This window comes from Trichechus manatus, unplaced genomic scaffold (assembly GCF_000243295.1).
Source record: "Trichechus manatus latirostris isolate Lorelei unplaced genomic scaffold, TriManLat1.0 scaffold00029, whole genome shotgun sequence".
NCBI lineage: Eukaryota > Metazoa > Chordata > Mammalia > Sirenia > Trichechidae > Trichechus > Trichechus manatus.
This window is the reverse complement of record NW_004443965.1, coordinates 13011157-13034442: the sequence shown is the minus strand read 5'-3', so window position 1 is coordinate 13034442 and position 23286 is coordinate 13011157. Positions and strand designations below refer to the sequence as shown.

General features: G+C 39.7%; 2 protein-coding genes across 2 annotated transcripts in view; both read right to left on the bottom strand.

Moving 5' to 3' along the window:
• CCDC125 (coiled-coil domain containing 125) overlaps positions 1-10430 on the bottom strand; it is a 53661-nt gene extending 43231 nt beyond the window's left edge. Inside the window, exon 1 of the mRNA XM_012555015.2 lies at positions 10374-10430. The gene's annotated coding sequence lies outside the window, so the exon portion shown is untranslated. The remainder of the gene's footprint in view (positions 1-10373) is intronic.
• Positions 10431-13933: 3503 nt separating this feature from the next.
• AK6 (adenylate kinase 6) overlaps positions 13934-23286 on the bottom strand; it is a 15918-nt gene continuing 6565 nt past the window's right edge. The window contains exons 3-5 of the mRNA NM_001286154.1: positions 19532-19590; positions 18947-19092; positions 13934-14456 (exon numbers count right to left, since the gene is read on the bottom strand). Coding sequence (NP_001273083.1) covers positions 14264-14456; positions 18947-19092; positions 19532-19590 — 398 coding nt within the window. The 3' untranslated portion in view covers positions 13934-14263. The remainder of the gene's footprint in view (positions 14457-18946; positions 19093-19531; positions 19591-23286) is intronic.

The window sequence follows — 23286 nt, the reverse complement described above, 5'->3', positions numbered from 1 at the left end:
AGAGCAATTAGGGTCACATAACAACGTATGTATAAATTTTTGTATGAGAGACTAACTTGAATTGTAAACTTTCACTTAAAGTACAACAATAAAATAAAATAAAAAATAGGCAAAAAAAAAACCATGCATGCAGACTTTCTGGAGCCATAGACGCTGGATGAAGCCCTGAAACTATTATCCTGAGATAATCTTTAAAACTTAAACCAAAAATATCCCCTGACATCTTCTTAAAACCAAATGATAGTTTAGCTTAACTAGTACAAGAATGTCTGCCTTGAGCATTGTGCTCTTTATCTATATGGATCAAACTGACAACACCAACTTGAAAGGTCAGATAGGAACTTAGGGGGCAGTGAGTTTATGTTAATGGGGGAGGAACAACTCAGAAAAGGAGGGTGAGGAGCGTTGCACAACTCAAAGAATCAATTGTCACTGAATTGTATATGTAGAAGCTGTTGAATTGGTGTTTATTTTACTGTGTATATTCTCAACAACAACAATAAAATAATTTTTTTAAAGGTACATGGATGGAAAGACGCTCAACATCATTAGTCATCAGGTAAATGTAAATTTAAACCACAATGAGATTCCACTACAAACCACTGACAATTCCAAGTGTTCTGAGGATGTGGAATAACTGAAACTCTCACACTTTTAGGGGGGAGTATAAAATGGTACAACCACTTTGGAAAACAGTTTGGCAGTTTCTTATAAACATGTGGCCCAAAACATTCTTTGGTATTTACTCAAGAGAAATGAAAACACATGTCCATACAAAGACATGTGCATGAATGTCCATGGCATTATCTGTATTAGCTAAAAACTGGAAACAACCCAAAGGTCCATCAACAGGAAACAAACTGTGGTACATTACACAATAGAATATATTCAGGAATAAAAAGCAGTGAATTTCTGATACGTGCAATGTGGATGGATTTCAAAGATTTTATGCTAATGAAAAAAAGCATGTACTGTATGAAATCCTGAAGTAGGCAAAACTAATCTACAGTGACAGAAAACAGATGAATGGTTGTCTGCAGTGGGAGGGTTGACTTCAAAGGGCATTATGGAAAAGTTCTGTACCTTGATGTCTTACCACAAGTGGATGGCTTTAACAAAGAGAAATTTATTCTCTCTCAGTCCAGGAGGCTAGAAGTCCGAATTCAGGGTGCCAGCTCCAGGGGAAGGCTTCCTCTCTCTCTGTCGGCTTTGGAGGAAGGTCCTTGTCATCAACCTTCCCTTGGTCTAGGAGCTTTTCAGCACACAGATCCCGGGTCCAAAGGATGCACTCTGCTCCTGGCACTACTTTCTTGGTGGTCTGATGTCCCCTTGTCTCTCTGCTCCCTTCCCTCTTTTATATCTCAAAAGAGATTGACTCAAGATACAACCTAATATTGGAGATTGAGTCCTGCCTCGTTAACAAAACTGCCTCTAATCCTGCCTCATTAACATCATGTTGTTGTTAGGTGCCATCGAGTCAATTCAGACTCATAGTGCCCTGTGTACAACAGAACAAAACAATGTCCGGTCCTGCGCCATCCTCACAATTGTTGCTATGTTTGAGCCCATGGTTGTAGCCATTCTGTCAATCCATCTCCTTGAGGGCCTTTCTCTTTTTCGCTGACCCTCTATTTTACCAAGCATGATGTCCTTCGCCATGCTTCTAATGAGTATTCTGGCTTTACTTCTTCCAAGACAGATTTGTTCCTTATTTTGGCAGTCCATGGTATATTGAATATTCTTCACCAACACCGTTATTCAAAGGCATCAATTCTTTGGAAACCCTGGTGGCATAGTGGTTAAGAGTTCGGCTGCCACCCAAAAGGTTGGCAGTTTGAATCCACCAGGCACCCCTTGGAAACCCTATGGGGCTGTTCTACTCTGTCCTATAGGGTCCCTATGAGTTGGAAACAGTTTGAGGACAATAGGTTTTTTGTTTTTTTGTTTTTAATTTTTCTTCAGTCTTCCTTATTCGTTGTCCAGCTTTCTTATGCATATGAGGTGACTGACAACACCTGGGCTTGCCTCAGGCACACCTTAGCCCTTAAAGTGACATCTTTGCTTTTTAACACTGTAAAGAGATCTTTTTTTTTCTTTTTTCATTGTTTAATATTTGTCAATCTCTTTAATGATTGGTTTAACGGAAGATTGGTGGAGTCTCACATTTGCTTTGGTATTCAGTCTGTTCCAGTATGTAGTTCTGGCTGAAGTATATAAGGAAAACTTGTCCTCACACAGATACGTAGTTGGAAAAGGAAGACTTTTCCCTCCTTTTTGAGAGATCTTTTGCAGCAGATTTGCCCAACACAATGTGTCCTTTGATTTCCTGACTGCTGCTTTCCTGGGCTTTAATTGTGGATCCAAGTAAAATGAAATCCTTGACAACTTCAATCTTTTCTCCATTTATCATGATGTTGCTTATTGGTCTGGTTGTGAGGATTTCTGTTTTCTTTATGTTGAGGTGTAATCTGTACTGAACCCTATAATCTTTGATCTTCATCACTAAGTGCTTCAAGTCCTCTTCACTTTCAGCAAGCAAAGTTGTGTCATCTGCATATCACAGGCTGTTAATGAGTCTTCCTCCAATCCTGATGCCTCCCTGTTCTTCATATAGTCCAACTTCTCGGATTATTTGTTCAGCATACAGACTGAATAAGTATGATGAAAGGATACAACCCTGACGCACACCTTTCCTGACTTTAAACTCCACAGTACCCCCTTGTTCTCTTTGAACTACTGCCTCTTGGTCTAAGAAGAGGTTCCTCATGAGCACAATCAAGTGTTCTGGAATTCCCATTCTTCGCAATGCTATCCGTAATTTGTTACGATCCACACAGTCCAATGCCTTTGCACAGTGAATAAAACACAGATAAACATCTTTCTGGTATTCTCTGCTTTCAGCCAGAATCCATCTGACATCAGCAATGATATCCCTCCTTCCATGTCCTCCTCTGAATCCAGCTTGAATTTCTGGCAGCTCCCTGTCAGTGTACTGCCGTAACCACTTTCAAATGATCTTCAGCAAAATTTTACTTGTGTGTGATATTAATAATATTGCTGGATTATTTCTGCATTCTACTGGAGCTCCTTTCTTTGGAATAGGTACCAATATGGATCTCTTCCAGACAGTTGGCCAGGCAGTTGTCTTCCAAATTTCTTGGTATAGATGAGTGAGAACTTCCAGTGCTGCATCTGTTTGTTGAAACATCTCAACTGGTATTCCATCAGTTCCTGGAGACTTGTTTTTCGCCAATGCCTTCAGTGCAGCTTCGACCTCTTCCTTCAGCACCATTGGTTCTTGATCATATGCTACCTCCTGAAATGGTTGAATGTCAACTAATTCTTTTTGGTATAGTGACTCTGTGTATTCCTTCCATCTTCTTCTTCTTTCCATCTTCTTTTGATGCTTCCTGCGTTGTTTAATATTTTGCCCCATAGAATCCTTCAATATTATAACTTGAGGCTTGAATTTTCTCTTCAGTTCTTTCAGCTTGAGATATGCCAAGCATGTTCTTCCCTTTTGGTTTTCTATCTCCAGGTCGTTGCACATTTCATCATATACTTTACTCTGTCTTCTCAAGCAGCCCTTTGAAATCTTCTATTCAGCTCTTTTATTTCATCAATTCTTCCCTTTGCTTTAGTTACTTGACATTCAAGAGCAAGTTTCAGAGTCTATTCTGACATCCATTTTGGTCTTTTCTTTCTTTCCTGTCTTTTCATGATGTCCTTGAATAACTCATTTGGTATTTGGTCATTAGTGTTCAATGCATCAAATCTATTTTTGAGATGGTCTCTCAATTCAGGTGGGATATACTCAAGGTCATACTTTGGCTCTTGTGGATTTGTTCTAATTTTCTTCAACTTCAGCTTAAACTTGCATATGAGTGATTGATGGTTCCACAGTCGGCCCCTGGCTTTATTCTGACTGATAATATTGAGCTTTTCCATCATCTCTTTCCACAGATGCAGTCAATTTTATTCCTGTGTATTTCATCTGGCAAGGTCCACATGTATAGTTGCCGTTTATGTTGCTGAAAAAAGGTATTTGCAATGAAGAATTCATTGGTCTTGCATAAATTCTATCATGTGATCTCTGGAATTGTTTCTATCACCAAGGCGATATTTTCCAAGTACCAATCCTTCTTATTTGTTTCCAACTTTTGCATTCCAATCACCAGTAATTATCAATGCATCCTGATTGCATGTTCAATCAATTTCAGACTACAGAAGTTGGTAAAAATCTTCAGTTTCATCATCTTTGGCCTTAGTGGTTGGTGCGTAAATTTGAATAAGTCATATTAACTGGTCTTCCTTGTAGATGTATGGATATTATCCTATCACTGACAGTGTCATACTTCAGGATAGACTTTGAAATGTTCTTTTTGATGATGAAGGTGACACCATTCCTCTTCAATTTTTCATTCCCAGCATAGTAGACCATATAATTGTCTGATTCAAATGGCCAATACCGGTCCATTTCAGCTCACTACTGCCTAGGATATCCATGTTTATGCGTTCCATTTAATTTTTGATGATTTCCAATTTTTCCAGGTTCATACTTCGTACATTCCACATTCCGATTATTACTGGATGTTTGCAGCTGTTTCTTCTCATTTTGAGTCATGTCACATCAGCAAATGAAGGTCCCAAAAGCTTGACTCCATCCATGTCATTAAGGTCAACTCTACTTTGAGGAGGCAGCTCTTCCCTAGTTGTCTTTTGAGTGCCTTCCAACCTGAAGGGTTCATCTTCCGGCACTATATCGGACAATGTTCTACTGCTATTCACAAGGTTTTCGCTAGCCAATTTCTTCAGGAAAAAAAAAAAAAAACCTAACCCGTTGCTGCCAAGGTGATTCCGACTATAGCGACCCTACAGCACAGAGCAGAACTCCGCCATAGAGTTTCTTCAGAAGTAGATTGCCAAATCCTTCTTCCTAGTATATCTTAGTCTGGAAGCTCAATTGAAACCTGTCCACCAAGGGTGACCCTGCTGGTATTTGAAATACCAGTGACAAAGCTTCCAGTATCACAGCAACATGCAAGCCACAACACTACGACAAACTGACAGACACGTGGTGGCATTAACATCTTAGAGGTAGGATTTACAACACATAGGAAAATCGCATCGGATGACAAAATGGTGGACAATCACACAATACTGGGAATCATGGCCTACCCAAGTTGATACACATTTTTGGGGGACACAATTCAATCCATAACACTTGACTACAATGGTGGTTTGTTACAACTCATCAAACCTCACACTTAAAATGGGTGCATTTTATAATACATAAATTATACTTCAATAATTTGATTTTAAAAATTAAAAAACAAAAAATAAGAGCCATTTAACTGCATTAAGGGAGAAGATGAGATGTGTATTAATCAGTTATGCTCTTCTAGATAGGAAAATGATTAAACTGCACTCCTTAAATCAACAATTTAAAAAAAAATAATGATATAATAACAGCTAGCACTTGTTGCTTGCTTTCCATGTGCTATGCACTGTTTTAAGCTTATTCTACTTAATCTTCACACTCTATGAGACAATACTATTATTGTTTAAGTACAGACAATTAAAATGAAGCACAGAGAGGTTGAGTAACACAGCTAATTAGGGGTGGAGCCAGAATTTGAACCCAGACTCCTGACATCAAACAGCTACTCTTTATATTATTTGAAGAATCTCAATGAGATTGATAGTGTACCACGTTTCTATTATTTATGACATTAAATACAGCAGAAAGTAAAAGTATAAAACCTAGTTTTAGTAACGCTCAACACAGCCTGTTGGATACATTTTTCCCAAAACTTTTATGAAATCATCTTGGTTCTTTTTATAAGGTTATTTGCTTAAAAAGTAACTGTATCAACTTTTATTTGTTAAAGTAGATAGGAAACTATTAACTGAATCAAAGAAATAGGAAACTATTAACTGAATCAAAGAATTACCCTTGGGAGGTCTTTTCACCCCTAGAGCAGATTTCTGCTGCCTGAGTGCAACCTTAAGTTTGTGTTAAGGAAGGTGTGGCTGGAATTAGGCAGGCAGCAGTGAAGAAAATGGAATTGGTCAACACTGATTGGGAAAAAAGGCAGAAGAGGAAAGAGTAAGCAATTGAAGAATTTGCTAAGTTTTTTTTTTTTTTTTTTAATGCACTACGTATATCCAGGCGCCACGGGTTCCTCTTCTTCCTGTTCAGAGCTGAACATAATGAGTTTTCTATTGCCTCATGCTGCTTTTTAAAATGAAACTTTGGGGACTGTATACAGTCTACTCTCCCATGTTTTATATGTCTAATAGTAACATTAGTATGTAATACAGTACAAATTAGGAGCCCTGGTAGCTTAACGGTTAAGCACTTGGCAACTAACCAAAAGGTGTGTGGTTGGAACCCAGCCAGCCACTCCTCAGATGTTGCAGTCGGCTCCCATAAAGATTACAGCCTAGAAAACCCAGTGGTGCATTTCTACTCTGTCACATAGAGTCATTACTAAATCAACTTAATGGACCCCAACAATGGTACAAATTAAACTCTACCTTTGTGACACATTTTTTCTAAGAAAGTGAAAATATTTAAAATACTAAGCTTCCATTCAACCTGTTTAAATAAATTTAATGTAATTGATCAGAGAGGCAGGAAGATGTATAACAGAGGAGACCTTGACTCAGGAGGCCTGAGTTCAAATCTCAGCTCCACCACCTGCCAGTCTGTGGTCCTGGGCAAGTCATATAATGTCTCGAAGCTTGTTTTCTCATTTCCAAAATGGGCTCAAGAATAACTACTTCACAGGGTCATTTTGGGCAGCATCAATACAATATATTTGAAAGCACCTATGGGTAGCCAACGAGCCCTGGTGACACAGTGGTTAAGAGCTCGGCTGCAAACCAAAAGGTCGGCAGTTCGACTCCATCAGCTGCTACTTGGAAACCCTATGAGGCAGTTCTACTCTGTCCTATATGGTCACTATGAGTCGGAATCCACTCAATGGCAACGGGTTTGGTTTTAGTTTTATAGTAATCAGAGGAGCCCTGGTGGTGCCAAGTTAAGTGTTCAGCTGCTAACTAAAAGGTCATCAATTAGAACCTACCAGTGCCTCCTTGGAAGAAAAGACCTGTCTATCTGCTCCCATAATGATAACAGCCTAGGCAACCCTATGGGGCAGTTCTACTCTGTCATACAAGGTGACTATGAGTCAGAATCAACTCAATGGCACACAACAACAACATAGTAGCCAAATCAATGTTTACTGAAATGTCAGCTTCTTCATCTGTCAAATGAGAGGTCTGGATAAGATGTTTTTACTTTATTTTACTGGTTCTTTAGAGCTCTAAAATTCTGTTTCTACATCAGCATTTTCCAAAGCGTGCCCCATAGAACACAAGTTCTGTGGGCTATTAGGTGTTGCTATGAATAAAAGGGTCCTTTTGGTTTTATTAAAGGGTGTTTTCCTTTCCAATCAAGGAATACCTGACTTAACCAAAATTACACAATTAGTTAATAGCAGAGACAGAACTAGAAACCACGTCTCTGACTTCTTGCCCAGTGCCTGCCCACTTGGGAAAGACCATAGGATGAATAAATTGCAGACTGTGCGCAGATAGGCTTCCTACTTTTCCACTAACTTTCTTAAAAAGTGACCAGTGATCTTAAAAGCTTGCAAGCGGCCATCTAAGATGCATCAATTGGTCCCAACCACCTAGAGTAAAGGAGAATGAAGAACACCAAAGACACTAGGAAAGTATTAGCCCAAAAGACAGAAAGGGCCACATAAACCAGAGACTTCATCAGCCTGAGACCAGAAGAACTAGATGGTGCCCGGCTACTACCAATGACCCGCCCTGACAGGAAACCCAACAGAGAGTCCCTGATGGAGCAGGAGAAAGGTGGGGTGCAGAACTCAAATTCTAGTAAAAAGACCAGACTTAGTGGTCTGACTGAGACTGGAAGAACCCCAGAAAGCATGGCCCCCAGACTCTCTGTCCACCCAGAACTAAAACAATTTCCGAGGCAAAGTCTTCAGACAAAGATTGGACTGGACTGTGGGACATAAAATGATACTTGTGAAGACTGAGCTTCTTAGCTCAAGTAGATACATGAGACCAAACAAGCAGCTCCTGTCCGGAGGTGAGATGAAAAGGCAGAGAGGGTCAGGAGCTGATTGAATGGATACGGAAAATCAGGGGTAGAAAGGAGGAGTGTGCTGTCACAGTATAGGGAGAGCAATTAGGGTCACACAACAATGTATGTATAAAGTTTTGTATAAAAGACTAACTTAAAATGTAAACTTTCACTTACACTACAACAATGAACAAACAAACAAAAAATGACCAGTGAACTAGAACGGAAATAATGAGAACGCAGACACAATGTGAACAATGTAACCAACGTCACTGAACAATATGTGTAGAAATTGTTGAATAGGAACCTGTTTTGCTGTGTTTACTTTCACCAAAAAACAATAGAATATTTTTAAAAAAGAAAAAAAAAAGTGACCAGTATTTCCTGACTGCTACATCCAAGATCGAGTCTCTTTCCTCTCCCTCCACACCCTCTGCAACTGCCTGTGACACTAATGACCAACCCTCCTAAGTCCTCTGGTCCACCTTGGCTCCTCAAACCCACGATAGTCAGATTCTCCTCCTTCCTGCCTGCTCTGGCTTCTTTCCTCTTCCTGTTCCTTCTGTCTGCTTGGCTTCCACTCCTGAAACTCCTACATACACATCTCCAGCTGGATATCCTGACAGCAACTGAAACACAGCATGTTCATAAACAAATTCCTTAGCCCTCTGCCCCTCAAATCACATTTCCTCCTGAGTGCTCTATTTCTGTAAATGCATCAACTATGCTCCCAAACACCCAGACCCAAAACTTTGGAGTTGTTTTTTACTCTTTCTTCTCTTTGGTCTTCACATCCCTTCAGTTGCCAGGTCCTCTTGTTATTGTTGGTGTTCGCTGTTGTCAAATCGGCTTCAATTCATGATGACCTTCCACAAAAATCTCCTGAAACTATGAACTTCTTTGCACGTTAACTTCACTGCTCTGGGCTCTTTACATCTTCTGGGCTAACCAATTGGTTCCCTATTTGGTCTATTCCTAGCTGTCCTACATGCTACTTAGCCAAAACAATCATCTCCAAGCACAGATCCAATGACACCCCTCTATTTCCCTAAAACATTCCATGGCTCCCATGGCATATATAATTAAAGTAAATGTCACCCCGTTTTCCACAAAGATCGTTCTCACTTCCAGTTTCATGTCAGGACTCCCCAGGTGTGCTCTGTGCTTCCGTGAGAGGGATGGCACCTGCTCCCAGGTCCTCTCAGCTTGGTCACCTCCAGGCTCTGCTGGTGCCATTCTTGACTCCAGGAATGCTTTCTCCTTCCACGCCCCCTCAGTTCACGACAGCCACTTCCTCCAGAAGCCTCCTGATTTCCCTGAGCCAGATGTGACTTCTGTATCTGAGCCCTCCTAGCTCATTTTAACAGTCTTACTTCCTACCCAACTTATATTTTTATTACACATTCCCTAAGACAGGGAGTATGTGTCTCATTTGTTTGTGTATAACAGGTGTTCCCTAGATATTTTACAGACAGAATTGAAAAAGAAAGCAGATTCCTGCCCAGGAAACTCCGGCTAGAAGCATCAACACTCACTAGTCTTACTCTTCTGCTGGCAACTCCACCTCAGCAAACAAATTCGTTGAACACTCAATTCCTGTCAGGCTTCTCAGAGAGGAGCTAACTCAGGATCTCCGGCTGCACAACGACCTGCTGTACTGGAACTTTGTTTTTTAACTTTTTGTTTTAGAATAATTTTAGATTTACAGACAGCTTGCAAAGACAGTACAATGAGCTCCGGTATACAGAATGTACATGTTAAAATTAGGATACAGTCATCACAACTAAGAGATGAACACTGGTACATGCTATTATTTAAACCACAGACTTTATTAGGATTTCCCAGTTTGTCCACTGATGTCCTTTTTCTGTTCTAGGATCCAATCCAAAATACTACGTTGCATTTAGTACGCTATTTTAAGGCTCAAAATAGAAAAAAAGTAAAAAAAGGGGAGAAGAAGAGGGTCAGAAACAGAGTCTTTCAATTCTTCTCACTGACAGATGAGGCTATTAACTACAATTAGGGGAAAGTAAACCAATGTGCCGCCTTGCTCACTACCTGCCGAGTTTCCACGAATCTCCCCGCACCCCCTACCCCCACCCCGGGGCCACCCCACTCACGGTTCCCACTTGGCAGGTCTCGTCCCGGGCACCCTCCTCAGCACCAATTGCGGAGAGGTTCGGAACCGCGTCTCTCAACTCCCTCCCGCCGCCCTCATGCCTTCCGCGGGGACCCCCTTTAGCGCGCTCACCAGGCGCAGAGCCTCCAGGTCGCGCGCGCGCGCCGCTGCCACCGCGTCCTCCAGGCCACGTGACCGCCCGGCCAGCCCAGACCGGAAAGGTGGGAGAGGCCGCCCTGGGCCGGGAGTAGGCGCTTCCCTCGCCTGGCATCTCCTTCTCTGCACCAGTGTTACCAATAGCGGGTCTGACCCGCCTGCCGCAGAAGCCAATACCGAGACAGGTGAGGTGAGGAGCAAGAGTGTTTTGTTGTATATCGATATACAGGAGATGGAGGGGAATGAGCTCCTCCAAAAGATCTGTTTCCCCTTTGGAGACTCGCTGAAAGTTTTTATATGGACAAGATTATAGTTTTTTCTGGTGGTTACACCTGACAATCCTTGAAGGTCATCTTGCCCCGTTATTATCACGTTGCAGATGAGTTACTCTACTCTCCAAGGTTTTACTTCTCAAAGAGAAACTTAGTTAAACTTCAGTCATGGGAAAGCATGAGGCGGGGATAGGAGGAAAACGAATTAAAATCATAGGAGCATGCAAAAGGGAACTGTGCAAGCTAGCATTAACAATACCACAATACCCAGGAAGCTAGGCCTATACCATTGGCAATAAACAATAAGTGTGAAATTTCCATGCAGCCCCTTTCACAAGGACCTCGATCTCAGGCGGCGGAGGGAGGATGTTAGCTCTTGTCCGGCTTCAAAGCACATATTTTACAAGGGGTAACCGAAATACAGCTTATAGCATGAGATTGGCAAAAACAGAACAAGACCGTGTGTGCCTAAATAAATGTTAAATTTTACAGGAGTCCTATAAAAAGAGAGGTGGATCTGAGCCAGAGTGCAGAGGTTGAGGCGCACCTTGAAAAGTAGGATTTCACTACTAAAAAGAAAGGAGGGTATTTTAGGCCAAAGGCACAGCTGGAGCAAAGACGTGGTCCTTGGAGGGAATTGGGGGGAATGGCCCAATGCTCCTGGGAAGCTGCTGCTGGGGGATGATTTATTACCCTATGCTTCCTAAGTTGGGCCCTACCACTCTAGCCCCATCAAAGCATTGTGGGTTATTAGCTTAATTACTCTAGTTAAAAAAATTTGGTAATGTTTCCTAATACCCAACACCCTTGGAATAACTGAAGGGACTCTGTAGTGGTCAAAAAACGTGGCTGGGAGCAGCTAAGATACTCCACTGGTCTCACTACTTTGGGAGCAAGGGAGGATGAAGAAAACAAGACACAAGGGAAAGAAAGATTAGTCCAAAGGACTAATGGACCACAACTACCACAGCCTCCACCAGATTGAGTCCAGTACAGCTAGATGGTGCCCAGCTACCACCACTAACTGCTCTGACAGGGATCACAACAGAGGGTCCCAGACAAAGCTGGAGAAAAATGTAGAACAAAATTCTAACTCACAAAAAAAGATCAGACTTCTGGCCTGACACAGACTGGAGAAACCCTGAGAGTATGGCCCCCAGACACCCTTTTAGCTCAGTAAAGAAGTCATTCGTGTGGTTCACCCTTCAGCCAAAGATTAGACAACGCCATAAAACAAAATGAGACTAATGGAGCATGACAGCCCAGGGACAAGGACTAGAAGGCAGGAGGGGACAGGAAAGCTGGTAATAGGGAACCCGAGGTCAAGAAGGAAAAGTGTTGACATGTCATGGGGTTGGCAACCAATGTCATAAAACAATGTGTGTGCCAACTATTTAATGAGAAACCATTTGTTCTGTAAACCTTCATCTAAAGTACAATAAAAAAAATTAAAACGTGGCTGGGTCTAAAAGCTACTCTGGTTTAAATACGAGAACTAACTCCTTTTCTCACAGAAACAAACCTCTTTTATTCTTCTTTTCTACATCCAGTCCAAGTTTTCCCTAACCACCCACTTTCCAAAAGTAAACTTACCTAGGTAAGTGCAAAATGAGACTCTGAATTGAGGATCTAAAATTCCTCCTGATTATAGAGTAAGATCAATGTTATGTACACATTAGATGCTCAGGCATTTATGATTATCAGAGAAGCTTAATATCTTTATAACTTTAAAACCAATTAGACAGGCCTATAAAACAAACAATAACACACGTGAGGAATGTGCCTCTTAGATCAATCAAGTATAGGAGACCAAATGGACAACACCTACCCAAACGCAAAGACTAGAAAGCAGGAAGGGTTAGGAAAACTGGACGAATAGACGTGGAGAACCCAGGGTGGAAAGGGAAAGGGGGAGAGTGCTGACACATTGCAGCGATTGCAACCCATGTCACAAAACAATTTGTGTATAAATTTTTGAATGAGCAACAATAAAATTTTTAAAAATGCTAATTATCAGCAGGGGTTTGAACCAGAACAAACTGGATGCCCTAGTTTGAACCCGTCAGCTACTCTGAAGCTTCTGTAAAGATCACAGCCTTCGAAACTCAATGGGGCATTTCTACTCTGTCCTGTAGGGTCACTATGAGTCAGAATGGACTGGATGGGAAGCGGGAAAGGACATTTGTTGAACGGACTATTTGTTTCACATTCACAGGGCTGTACAACTATCATCACTATCTAATCCCAGGGCATTTTCATCATTCTCAAAAAGAAACCCTGAACGCCCATTAGCAGTATTTTTCTGATCTGGGGGGGTGAGGGGGGGAATCAGTCTTTATCAAATGCTTTTTCTATGTGTATTGAAATTATGTTTTCTGTCCTTTATTCTATTGATATGGTATGTTACATATCCCTAATTTTAAAAAAGTTTTTAAAGTGATACATGACCATGGAAAAAATTGAAAATGGTACAAAAATGTGTAGTGAAAATTCAAACTTCCATCTATTTCTCCAGAAGTAAATACTGTCATTTCTTTCCTTTTGTCCTTCAAGACATGTTCTCTGGATAAACACAGACGGATAAATCCTTATTTTATTTTTACACAAATTAAAAACAAAGCCTGTTGCCATCAAGTCCATTCTGACTCATAGCAACTGTATAGGACAGAGCAGAATTGCCCAACAGGGTTTCCAAGGAGTGGCTGGTGCATTCTAACTGCCAACCCTTTGGTTAGCACCCGAGCTCTTAACCACTGCGCCACCAGCATACTGTTCTGCCTCTTGCTTTTTCATTAACAATAAATAGACCTATGTCATTTCACTATACAGTAATCCATTGAATACTGCTAATGAGAATTTAGGGTTTCTTTTTGGGAGTGATGAAAATGTTCTAGAATTAGATACTGATGATGGTTGCACAGTCTTGTGAATATACTAAAAATAAAAAATAGGGAGCTCTGTATGTTTTGAGATGGTATTATCTCCAAAATATGTTAAATGAAAAAATAAAAGGTACAGAATAGTGTGTGTGGCATGCATCCATATACTTTAAAAAAATGCATATACATGCTTTGTATAGGCATAGGCATAAGATCTCTGAAAGGATATGTAAGATCAGAAACATTATTTCTTAAAGGGAGAGTATCTGGGGTGGTTGGCAGACAGGGGTGTCCTGGTTTGAATTTTGTACAAAGTGCAATTATTACCACTTCCCATTTTTTAAATTAAGAATAGAAAAAGGAATACTGACACTTTATCTTAAGCCTTAAGTTTTATTTTAAGAGATCATCTTCATCTTCTTCTGTAATAAATTTAACAGATATCCACCCACTTCATCAGATTTACTTATCCTTTAACAGTTGAAGCATTAAATGATGACAGTCTTTACTCTCAACTCTTAATAATATTATATTCATTATATTTGAGATTGTTTAGCTTTCTCATGGAGAAAAAAGAGCCCAGGCATAAACCTTTTATGCTATCCACATGCCAGTCCTGCAACACAATTTTAATACAACAGTTTTACTGATAGTTGGACAATTTCTATATGGGCAGAGAGATGTAAGAGTTACTGTCATGTGCCAATCTTGTAAGTCAAGAGCTATGATCTTTAATCCATTGTTCAATCCATTTCAATATCTGATTTATATTATTTTCTAGATCTTCTGGTTTATTGCTAGCCAACTGATGCACTATTTCTTCCTTGTAGGATGCCATGGCTTCTTCATAAAGAACTTGAAAAATTTCACACTGAATATTGTCTTGTAGTTTCTTCTCATTATAACCCCTAAAAGGCAAAGACAGCAATAAGAAACAAAAGGCAAACTGAATGGCATTAACTGGGATTTTAGGAACATACCAGAAACTAGACACTTTGAATACAAAAAAGATCAAGAAAAAATACTTCGTGTAGTCTCTACCTAGAGAAAACACACTGGTACCTGTAATATGAGAGATTGCCTTGACAAGAGGGCTAAACTAAGAACCATGAGACCAATGTTTAAGTTTACCTGAATTCCTCCCCCCAACAATTTGTCAGCCACTCAATTCATTACCAATCAATTAGCAAACATGAGTACCTACCTACTTCAAGTCAGACTCTGAACTATGAGATAAATAAGAAATCTATGGTGATGGTCTTAGCTATCAATAAAGTTAGGAGTTAAGATATACAGAAATAAAACAAGTAGATGGCTGTACTAAGTAAGGGGCAAAGTGGGCAAACACCACCTTCACTGCTAACTGCGTGGTAAGGATCAGCATGAATCCAATCCCCAAAGTGTGGAGATGGGTCCAGTTGTCACTGTCACTTCTCTACCCTCACTGCAAGCTGCTCGTGTGGCACTCTTTCTCCAACCCTAACCACTTGGAGCTGGGTCAGAGCTCACAAGTTAGAAGGACACCTTCTTTCAGACAAGCTGCCCATGCAGCATTTCTCTGACAATAGCACCCAGAGCTAGGTCAGAGCTCACGTTAGAAGGATACCTTCCTCAGACCAGGTGCCCATGTAGCATTTCTCTGACCCTAGCACCCCAAATAGGCAGACGCCAGCCCCTGCTGGCTCTCACTGCCCCTATGGGTTTGTTAATTCACTAGAATGAATCACAGAATCTCATGGAGAGTATACCATACTTACAACTACAGATTACAACCAAAAAGGACACAAACAAAGAAACACATAGGGAGAGGTGTGGGAGGGGTCCCAGCACAGAGCTTACATGTACCAAAGAGGGACAAGCTATCCTCTCCTGTGCATAGTCACCAAACAGGAAGCTCATCTGAGCCTTAGGGTTCACGGCTCTTATTGGCCTCCCCATGTGGCCATGATAAATTACATTTATGCCTCCTGAGGTTAGTCAACATCAGATACTAGGTGGTCCCTCTTGATCTGGTCAGCCCCCATTCATTAGACTCAAGTGTGGTCCAGATCTCAGGAACTGACCATAGGCCAAATTGCTTTTGACCAGGTGGCTCAGCACCTCACAATGGCATATAATAAAATGCAATACATACAATACAGAGTACAATATACTAATTGGGTATTTGATCACACTGTACTGTACTTCATACCTGTACTTCACCAATTCCAAATGTATTGAAACCAATTAACTTATGTTATCTTTAGGCAGATAAGTAAATTACCAAACTGATTAGCTAGTTGAAAAGTTAAAGAATATTCAAATGCAAATTAGATAAACCTTGTAATAATCAAATTTAAATTGAATTCAAAAGGTGAGTAACTTTATGAAAACACAAAGTTTTTGCAAAATCATATATCTCATAAAGAACTTGCATCTAAAATACATAAAGAACACTTACAACTTAATAATAAAAAGAACAATCCACTTAAAAAAAAAAGACAAGGGATTCAAATATAATGTATTTTTATACAAATAATGCATGCTCTCTGCATTTGTTTTCTGGCCATGCCCTTCTTCCTCATGGCACCCTCACAAGTGCTGCCATGCCAATCCTCTTTCACATGTTGCTGTAAAAAAATCAGCATAGCATACTTACAAAAATACCTCATGGCGGGGGAGGGCCTCGTGGGGGAGGGGAGGGCATGGCCGGCAAACAAACGTAGAAGGTGTGTGTTATTTGTGTAAAAATACAATCTATTACTCCAAAGAAGATATATAAATAGCCAATAAGCACACGAACAGAAGCTCCACATCATCATCATTAGGGAAATGCAAATCAAAACCACAACGAGACTGGAGAAACCCTGACAGTATGACTCCTGGACACCCTTTTAACTCAGTACTGAAGTCACTCCTGAGGTTCACCCTTCAGCCAAAGATTAGACAGGCCCATAAAACAAAATGAGACTAAATGGGCACACCAGCTCAGGGGCAAGGACAAGAAGGCAGGAGGGGACAGGAAAGCTGGTAACAGGGAACCCAAGTTGAGAAGGGGAGAGTGTTTACATGCCATGGAGTTGGCAACCAATGTAACAAAACAGTATTTGTACTAATTGTTTAATGAAAAACTAGTTTGCTCTGTAAACCTTCATTTGAAGTACAATAAAAAAAAAAATCCACAATGAGATATCATTTCATACTCATTAGGATGGCTACAATCAAAAAGGCAGATAATAACAAGTGTTAGTGAAGATGTGGAGAAATCGAAAAACTCATATACTGTTGGTGGGAATGTACAACAGTGTAGTCACTGTGGGAAACTGACTGTTCCTCAAAATGTTAACCATAGTTACCATGTGACCCAAAAGGTCCATTTCTAGGTATATATTCAAAACGAAACGAAACTACATCCACCCAAAAACTTGGTCATGAATGTTTATAGCAGCATTATTCATAAGAGCCATAAAGTAGAAATATCCAAATGTCCATCCCTGATGAATGGATAAATAAAACACGATATATCCATACAATGGAATATTATCTGGCAATAAAAAGGAATGAAGTACTGATAAATGCTACAACCTGGATGAACCATGAAAACATTATGCTAACTGAAAGAAGCCAGTCCAACGGGGAGTGACTGCTAATGGGTCTAGGGCTTCTTTTTGACATGATGAAAATGTTCTAAATTTGATTATGGTGATGACTGCACAAATCTGAATATAGTAAAAACCACTGAACTGTATACTTTAAATGTGTGAATTGTATGATATGTGAATTATATCTCAATATACTATTTTTGGAATTCCTGGGTGGTACAAATGGTTAATGTATTTTGGCTGTTAACTAAAAGGTTGGAGATTTGAGTCCACCGAGAGGCGCCTTAGAAGAAAGGCCTAACCATCTACTTGTAAAAAATCAGCCACTGAAAACCTCACGGAGCATAGTTCTACTTTGACACTCATGGGGTCACCATGAGTCTGAATCGATTCAACAGCAACTGGTTTTTTTTTTTTGGCATATTATTTTTTTTTAAAGAGTTATTTTAATAAAGGGTGGCTGACTTTATAACTTTTTTAATAGTCAAAAATCAAAAAAGTTGAGTTTGTTTATGGCGATGGAAAATCTGGCAACGGATATTAATGATGGTTGTACATGATTAGTAATTGGTTTCATTAATAAATTATATAGTGAAAAACACTGAATTGGCAAATGTATGTTATATATATTTTTACAACAACAAAAAAGACTAGCTTTTTTAGTTTTTTCATATGTTAGTCAGTCTTTGGCTATTTACATAAAACAGTACTTTTTTGCCAAACCTTTAAATAGTGTTGTTTGAGAAAAGGCATATGTACCATATGCTGTCTTTAGAAATTATCAATCAGAGAGTTCCTATTACTTCTTCACTCGAAAACTTTTAATAGCTTTTCACTGCTTTAAGAAAGATGATGAAGTTTTAGGTCTAGTCCCAACCAAACTTTCCCCATATCTAGTTGCTTCTATACTCCCTTGTGCAAGGACTTTTTCAAGTATCCCATCCAATAATGATTAGTCAGAGCTGACTACATTCAGTGAGAACCACAAATTCTGAACCTGACCTTCAGCAAAATTGAGCTTTCCTTCCTGAGACTGCCCTTTACATGCATCTAGAATCCCCATCTTCTCACAGCTTGGATCAAAAGATGCTGGAAAAGTTTTCCATAAAATTTTCTCTTTTCTGTTTATTCTGGATTGAATCTGATGCTCTGTTGGGGGTTAGCTCAAATGTATTTTAAAGGTCGTGAAAGGCTGATTTATCTTGTTAATTTTTCATAAGCTTTCCAGTTCTTAATGTGAGGATAATGTGAGTGGATAATGTTCATTCAGTAAGCAAATGATACTATTGGCTTGGCTGTCTTTTCCTGTTGTTGCTGTTGTGTGCCGTCTAGTGGATTCCAACTCATAGCGACCCTGTATAACAGAGTAGAACCGCCCCAGAGGTTTCCTAGGCTGTAATCTTTATGGGAGCAGATTGCCTGGTCTTTTCTCCTGCAGAGCAGCTGGTGGGTTAGAACTGCCTTTTGGTTATCAGCCATGCGCTTAACCATTGCATCACCCAGAGTTCCTCTGTCTTTTCCTAGCAGGGCTTTAGATCAAGGATAAAGTATGGCTAAGTAAGTTTTCTACATAGTATGTTTTACTAAATCAAATTATCACTTGAGATGGACATTTAATCAATTAGAAAGTACTACCTATGTTTTCACAAATGGGCCTATTTCTCTCAGATTCAAAACGTTGACATCATATAGACCTGGCTTATAACAAGAGATCAAGTAAGTAGTCATATTTTCAAATAGAACCCAACTTGACCAACTTCTAGAATCTTAATAAAATTTGTACTATGCTTTAAGAATTCAATGTGTTTCCTTCTTACCTTGTTTCAAGTCTTTTGTACAATACATTGTTATCTGTTCTCAGCACAAAAACTATATGAAACCAGCGTTCAGGGAAGAAATCACAACCATGGTAATCAACAATAACTCCACCTTCTTTCATTTGGTTTTCTAACTCATCAACTACCTGTAAGAAAGGTTAAAAAAAAAAAGAGGAATGCTCCTTTAGAAAACTGAGGTTAACTTTCTCACTAAATTCAACAAAATGAGGCATTGGTGTTTCTGTGGTAGAATTCTTGCCTTCCATACAGGAGGCCCAGGAACGATTCCCAGCCAATACACTTAATATGCAGCCACCACCTGTCAGTCAGTGGTGCTTGTGTGTTGCTGTGATGCTGAACAGGTTTCAGTGGAGCTTCCAGATTAAGACGGACTAGGAACAAAAGGCCTGGTGATCTACTATGGATCAGAAGAGTCTAATCTGTAACTGATCACGGGGAAGGTGCACGACCGGGCAGCATTTCATTCCATTTTACATGGGATTGCCTTGAGTCAGGGGCCAACTTGATGGCAGCTAACAACAACAAATTCAACAAATGTATACTTTATTAAAACGTTGTACTTACTCTATCTTCATCTAAAATGGGACAATCATACTCTTCATCATAGCCATCATATAAGTGCCCTACAAGAGATTTACATTGGCTTGTTAAAATGGTATATTTTAAGTAACTCTAAGTAATTTTAAATGAATTCTAGACTTTTTAAAGCTAAAAGAAATCTATCATCAATTACTCTTTTAAAGATAAGGAAGGACAGTAATGCAATGTCACATGGACACCAACTATAAAGAGCAATACTGACAAATTAAAACTTTGTCTTAAGGGAAAAGATAGCAATAAGTTGAAACCAAGTAAAAGAATGAATAATAACCAACTTTAGAATTAGTGGGGCTATCAGTAGAAGAGGACTGAACTGTTTTTGCTGAGAACAGGGGACACATGGACAGATACACATAAACACACTCGCACACATTAAGAGTAGATTAAGTTCCAAATTTATCAGGCCAAGGAGTGCTGTCACAGTATAGGGAGAACAATTAGGGTCACATAACAATGTATGTATAAATTTTTGTACAAGAGACTAACTTGAAATGTAAACTTTCACTTAAACTACAATAAACAAAAAATAAAATTTATGCAAATTAGGCCAAGGATACAAAATTTATTAAAAGCAACAATGGTTATCATGGTTCCAGAAACTAATGAGGTCAAAGATGAGGTTACATCTTCAAGGAGGGTAGAGGTGTGTCAATACCCAGATGCCCCTGAACAGTACCTTTATTTCTAGATTTCTAACATTCCAAAAAGTCATTCCCCACAGGGGTTAAGTAGTCTTGTTTCAGAAGGCAAAACAAGAATAATGGGCAAAATTATAAAGAAGGTAGATTTAGATTTAACACAACGAACTTTTCAAAACATCACAGCTGGCTTTCTAAGGAAGTCTTACTTCAGGAGGTAGGGCATACCAATCCCACCTCCACCCAAACCTCTTATGACGAATATAATTTAAGGCAGGTTTACATCAACCAAGGTGCTCACCTGCTAACCAGAAGGCTAGAGGTTCAAGTATACCCAGAGATGCCTCAGAAGGAGGCCTGGTGATCTACTTTTGAAAAATCAGCCATTGAAAACCATCAAAACAATATGCATTGTTTATTGAGAAACTAGTTTGCTCTGTAAACCTTCATCTAAAGTACAATAAAATAAATAAAGAAAAGAAAACCTTGCAGAGTGCAGTTCTACTCTCGTACAGGAGTCTGAATCGACTCAGCAGCAGCTGGTATGTAGTAAGAGCATGTTGTATGGTAGGCTTCTCACCTCTTTCCTCTTAGTATTTTGGTACAGGTTGAAATTAGGTTAAAATGAACATTAATTGTGAAGTAACAAGAGAGTAGACTGAGGGTAAGTGGAAAGCACAGAGGCAGATGTTACTCTTTGCCTTGCCTGGAGAGCCTGCGGACTGAATAGGATGGGCATCTCACAAACTGGGGATGTCAGGGAAGGCTCCTTGAGGAAATGACTTCTAAGCAGATACTTGAAGAAGTTAGCTAGCAAAAAAAAACTAGGGAAGACTATTCTAAACAGATAAAAACATAAGTACAAAGGCATAGACTAGGGAGGGCAGCCCTTACAAGGGAGGAAAAGTCTATTAGAACAGTTAGAAAATAGGTGGTGCAGGGGTAGTAGGGAGCTAGAAGGGTGGACAGGTAAGCTGGGGATAGATCAGTTAGGGCCGTGAAGCTACAATAAGGAGTTTGGACTGTATCCTAAGACAAAGGCAAATCATTAAAGCATTTTAAGCGTGAAATGATACAATCAGTTCAAAAATTTTTTAAAAATTCGTTTTGGTTTCTGTGTGGAGAATGAGTTGGAAGGAAGCAAACACAGAAGAGGCAGAGATACATTTTCTATAGTAGATTACTGCAGAATTTTAGGGTGAGTGACAGTTGTGGCCTGTATGATTAGTGACTGTGGGGATGGAGACAGAATGGATTGTAAACTTTATTTCAAATTTTTAAAAAAGAGAGAAAATTTTAGAAGTCTCAACTGGAAGCCAAACTGATAGATGTCTATATACAGGATCTTAAATAATACAACAAATAAAAAAAACTTGATTACATGACTGAAAGCTTAGAAAATTAATTTCCTAAATAAGGTTTTACAGTTTGAAGAAACTGCAGACATATTACTTGCAAAAAAAAAATTGTGGGGCCAGAATTAAAAGGCTACACAGCTAAGTTCTTACCTCTAAAGACCTTCCCAGCTGCTGTTAGTCAAGCTATAAAATCATGATGTTTAACTGCCACCATAGAATTTATGCACTCATATGAATGTTGTTCTTTAATCATATTGGGGTGCTAGACACCTATCTTGATGTTGCTACCAATATTTGTTTTCTGGTTTCTTTTTTTACAAACATATTTACCACATTCACCTCAGTTCAACAAGAACCTTATAACTGTAATACCATACTGTGAGATTATTGGTTTAGCAGGATTGCGTGCTTTGACAACACCTGGCCTTTTATGTAAAGAGCAATTAATTCTGCCTAAAGAAGTTGGGCAAGAACCAAAGATGTGACATTTGAGTTGGGCTTTTGAATTTGTACAGGAAGTAAGGCCATTTATAAGTAAAAAAGGAATAGCATGAATAAAGACATGGAGATGTGAAATTCCCAGCGTGTCTGAGGAAGTCTACTGTGGATAGACTGAAAGGTATACAGGGAAGTTACAGGTAAGGCTGCAAGTAAGGCTGAACTGTGGCCAGCTTGTAGTCTGCTGTTTCATAAAGGAGGATGGACTTTATAAGTAAAATGTTCAAATAATGTCATTCCTTTATTTTTAAGAAAACGATGGTGTAGGAGAGAGGGAAGAGATACTGAACAAATCAAGTAGGAGAATCTAGGATTCTAGACACAGTAGCGAGGTCTTGTGGATGGAATAGGAGTACCATAGGTGTTTCAGAGAAACCATCACAATTTAAGAAACTAATTGGATATGTGTGGAGAATGTAAAAGTGTTTGCATGTTTCGGGAGCGGGGGAACAGGGATCAAGAATGGGCAAGTGGGGTCAAGGATGACTTTAGAGAATGTGTTTTAGGCATTTTAATTTGGAAATGACTGGGAACTATGCAGATGGTTACATCCAGTAGAGGGTCTAGAAATTGGACTAGAGTTTTAATTATAAATGCCAAGTCATCAGCACAAGGGAGTGACTAATCCTGAGTAAATATTAACAGACGGACAGGCAGGATTAGAAGATGGCTGCAGTGGAATCATGGGAGAAGTATGGTGGGAGACAGAGGAGACGATCAGACAGAGATTGGGAGAAAGCAGTGTTAGGTCAATAGAGAAATTAGGTTCAAAGGCTTCCAGTGGTAGCTGATTAAGGGAGGGAAAAACAGGATATAGAAGAGATCAGAGCTGGAATCAACAAACTTTCTGTCAAGGGGCAGAGTGTACGTATTTTAGGCTTTGCAGAGAGCAGTCTTTAGCTCATGGGCTCAAAATGTCAAAAGTACTTTATAGGATGTTTAGCAAAATCGCTAGCCTCTACCCATTAGATGCCAATAGCAACACCTCCCCTGCCACCCCACTTGAGACAATCCAAAATGTCTCTAGACATTACCAAATGTCTCTGAAAGGCAAAATCATCCCTGGTTGAGAACCACTGTTTTATGAGTAGACAGTGTATGGTTTCCCTTAAAATATATCATTTGACCAACAGACACATGAGGAAATGCTCGCGATCACTAGCCATTAGAGAAATGCAAATTAAAACCACAATGAGATACCATCTCACCCCGGCATTACTGGCAC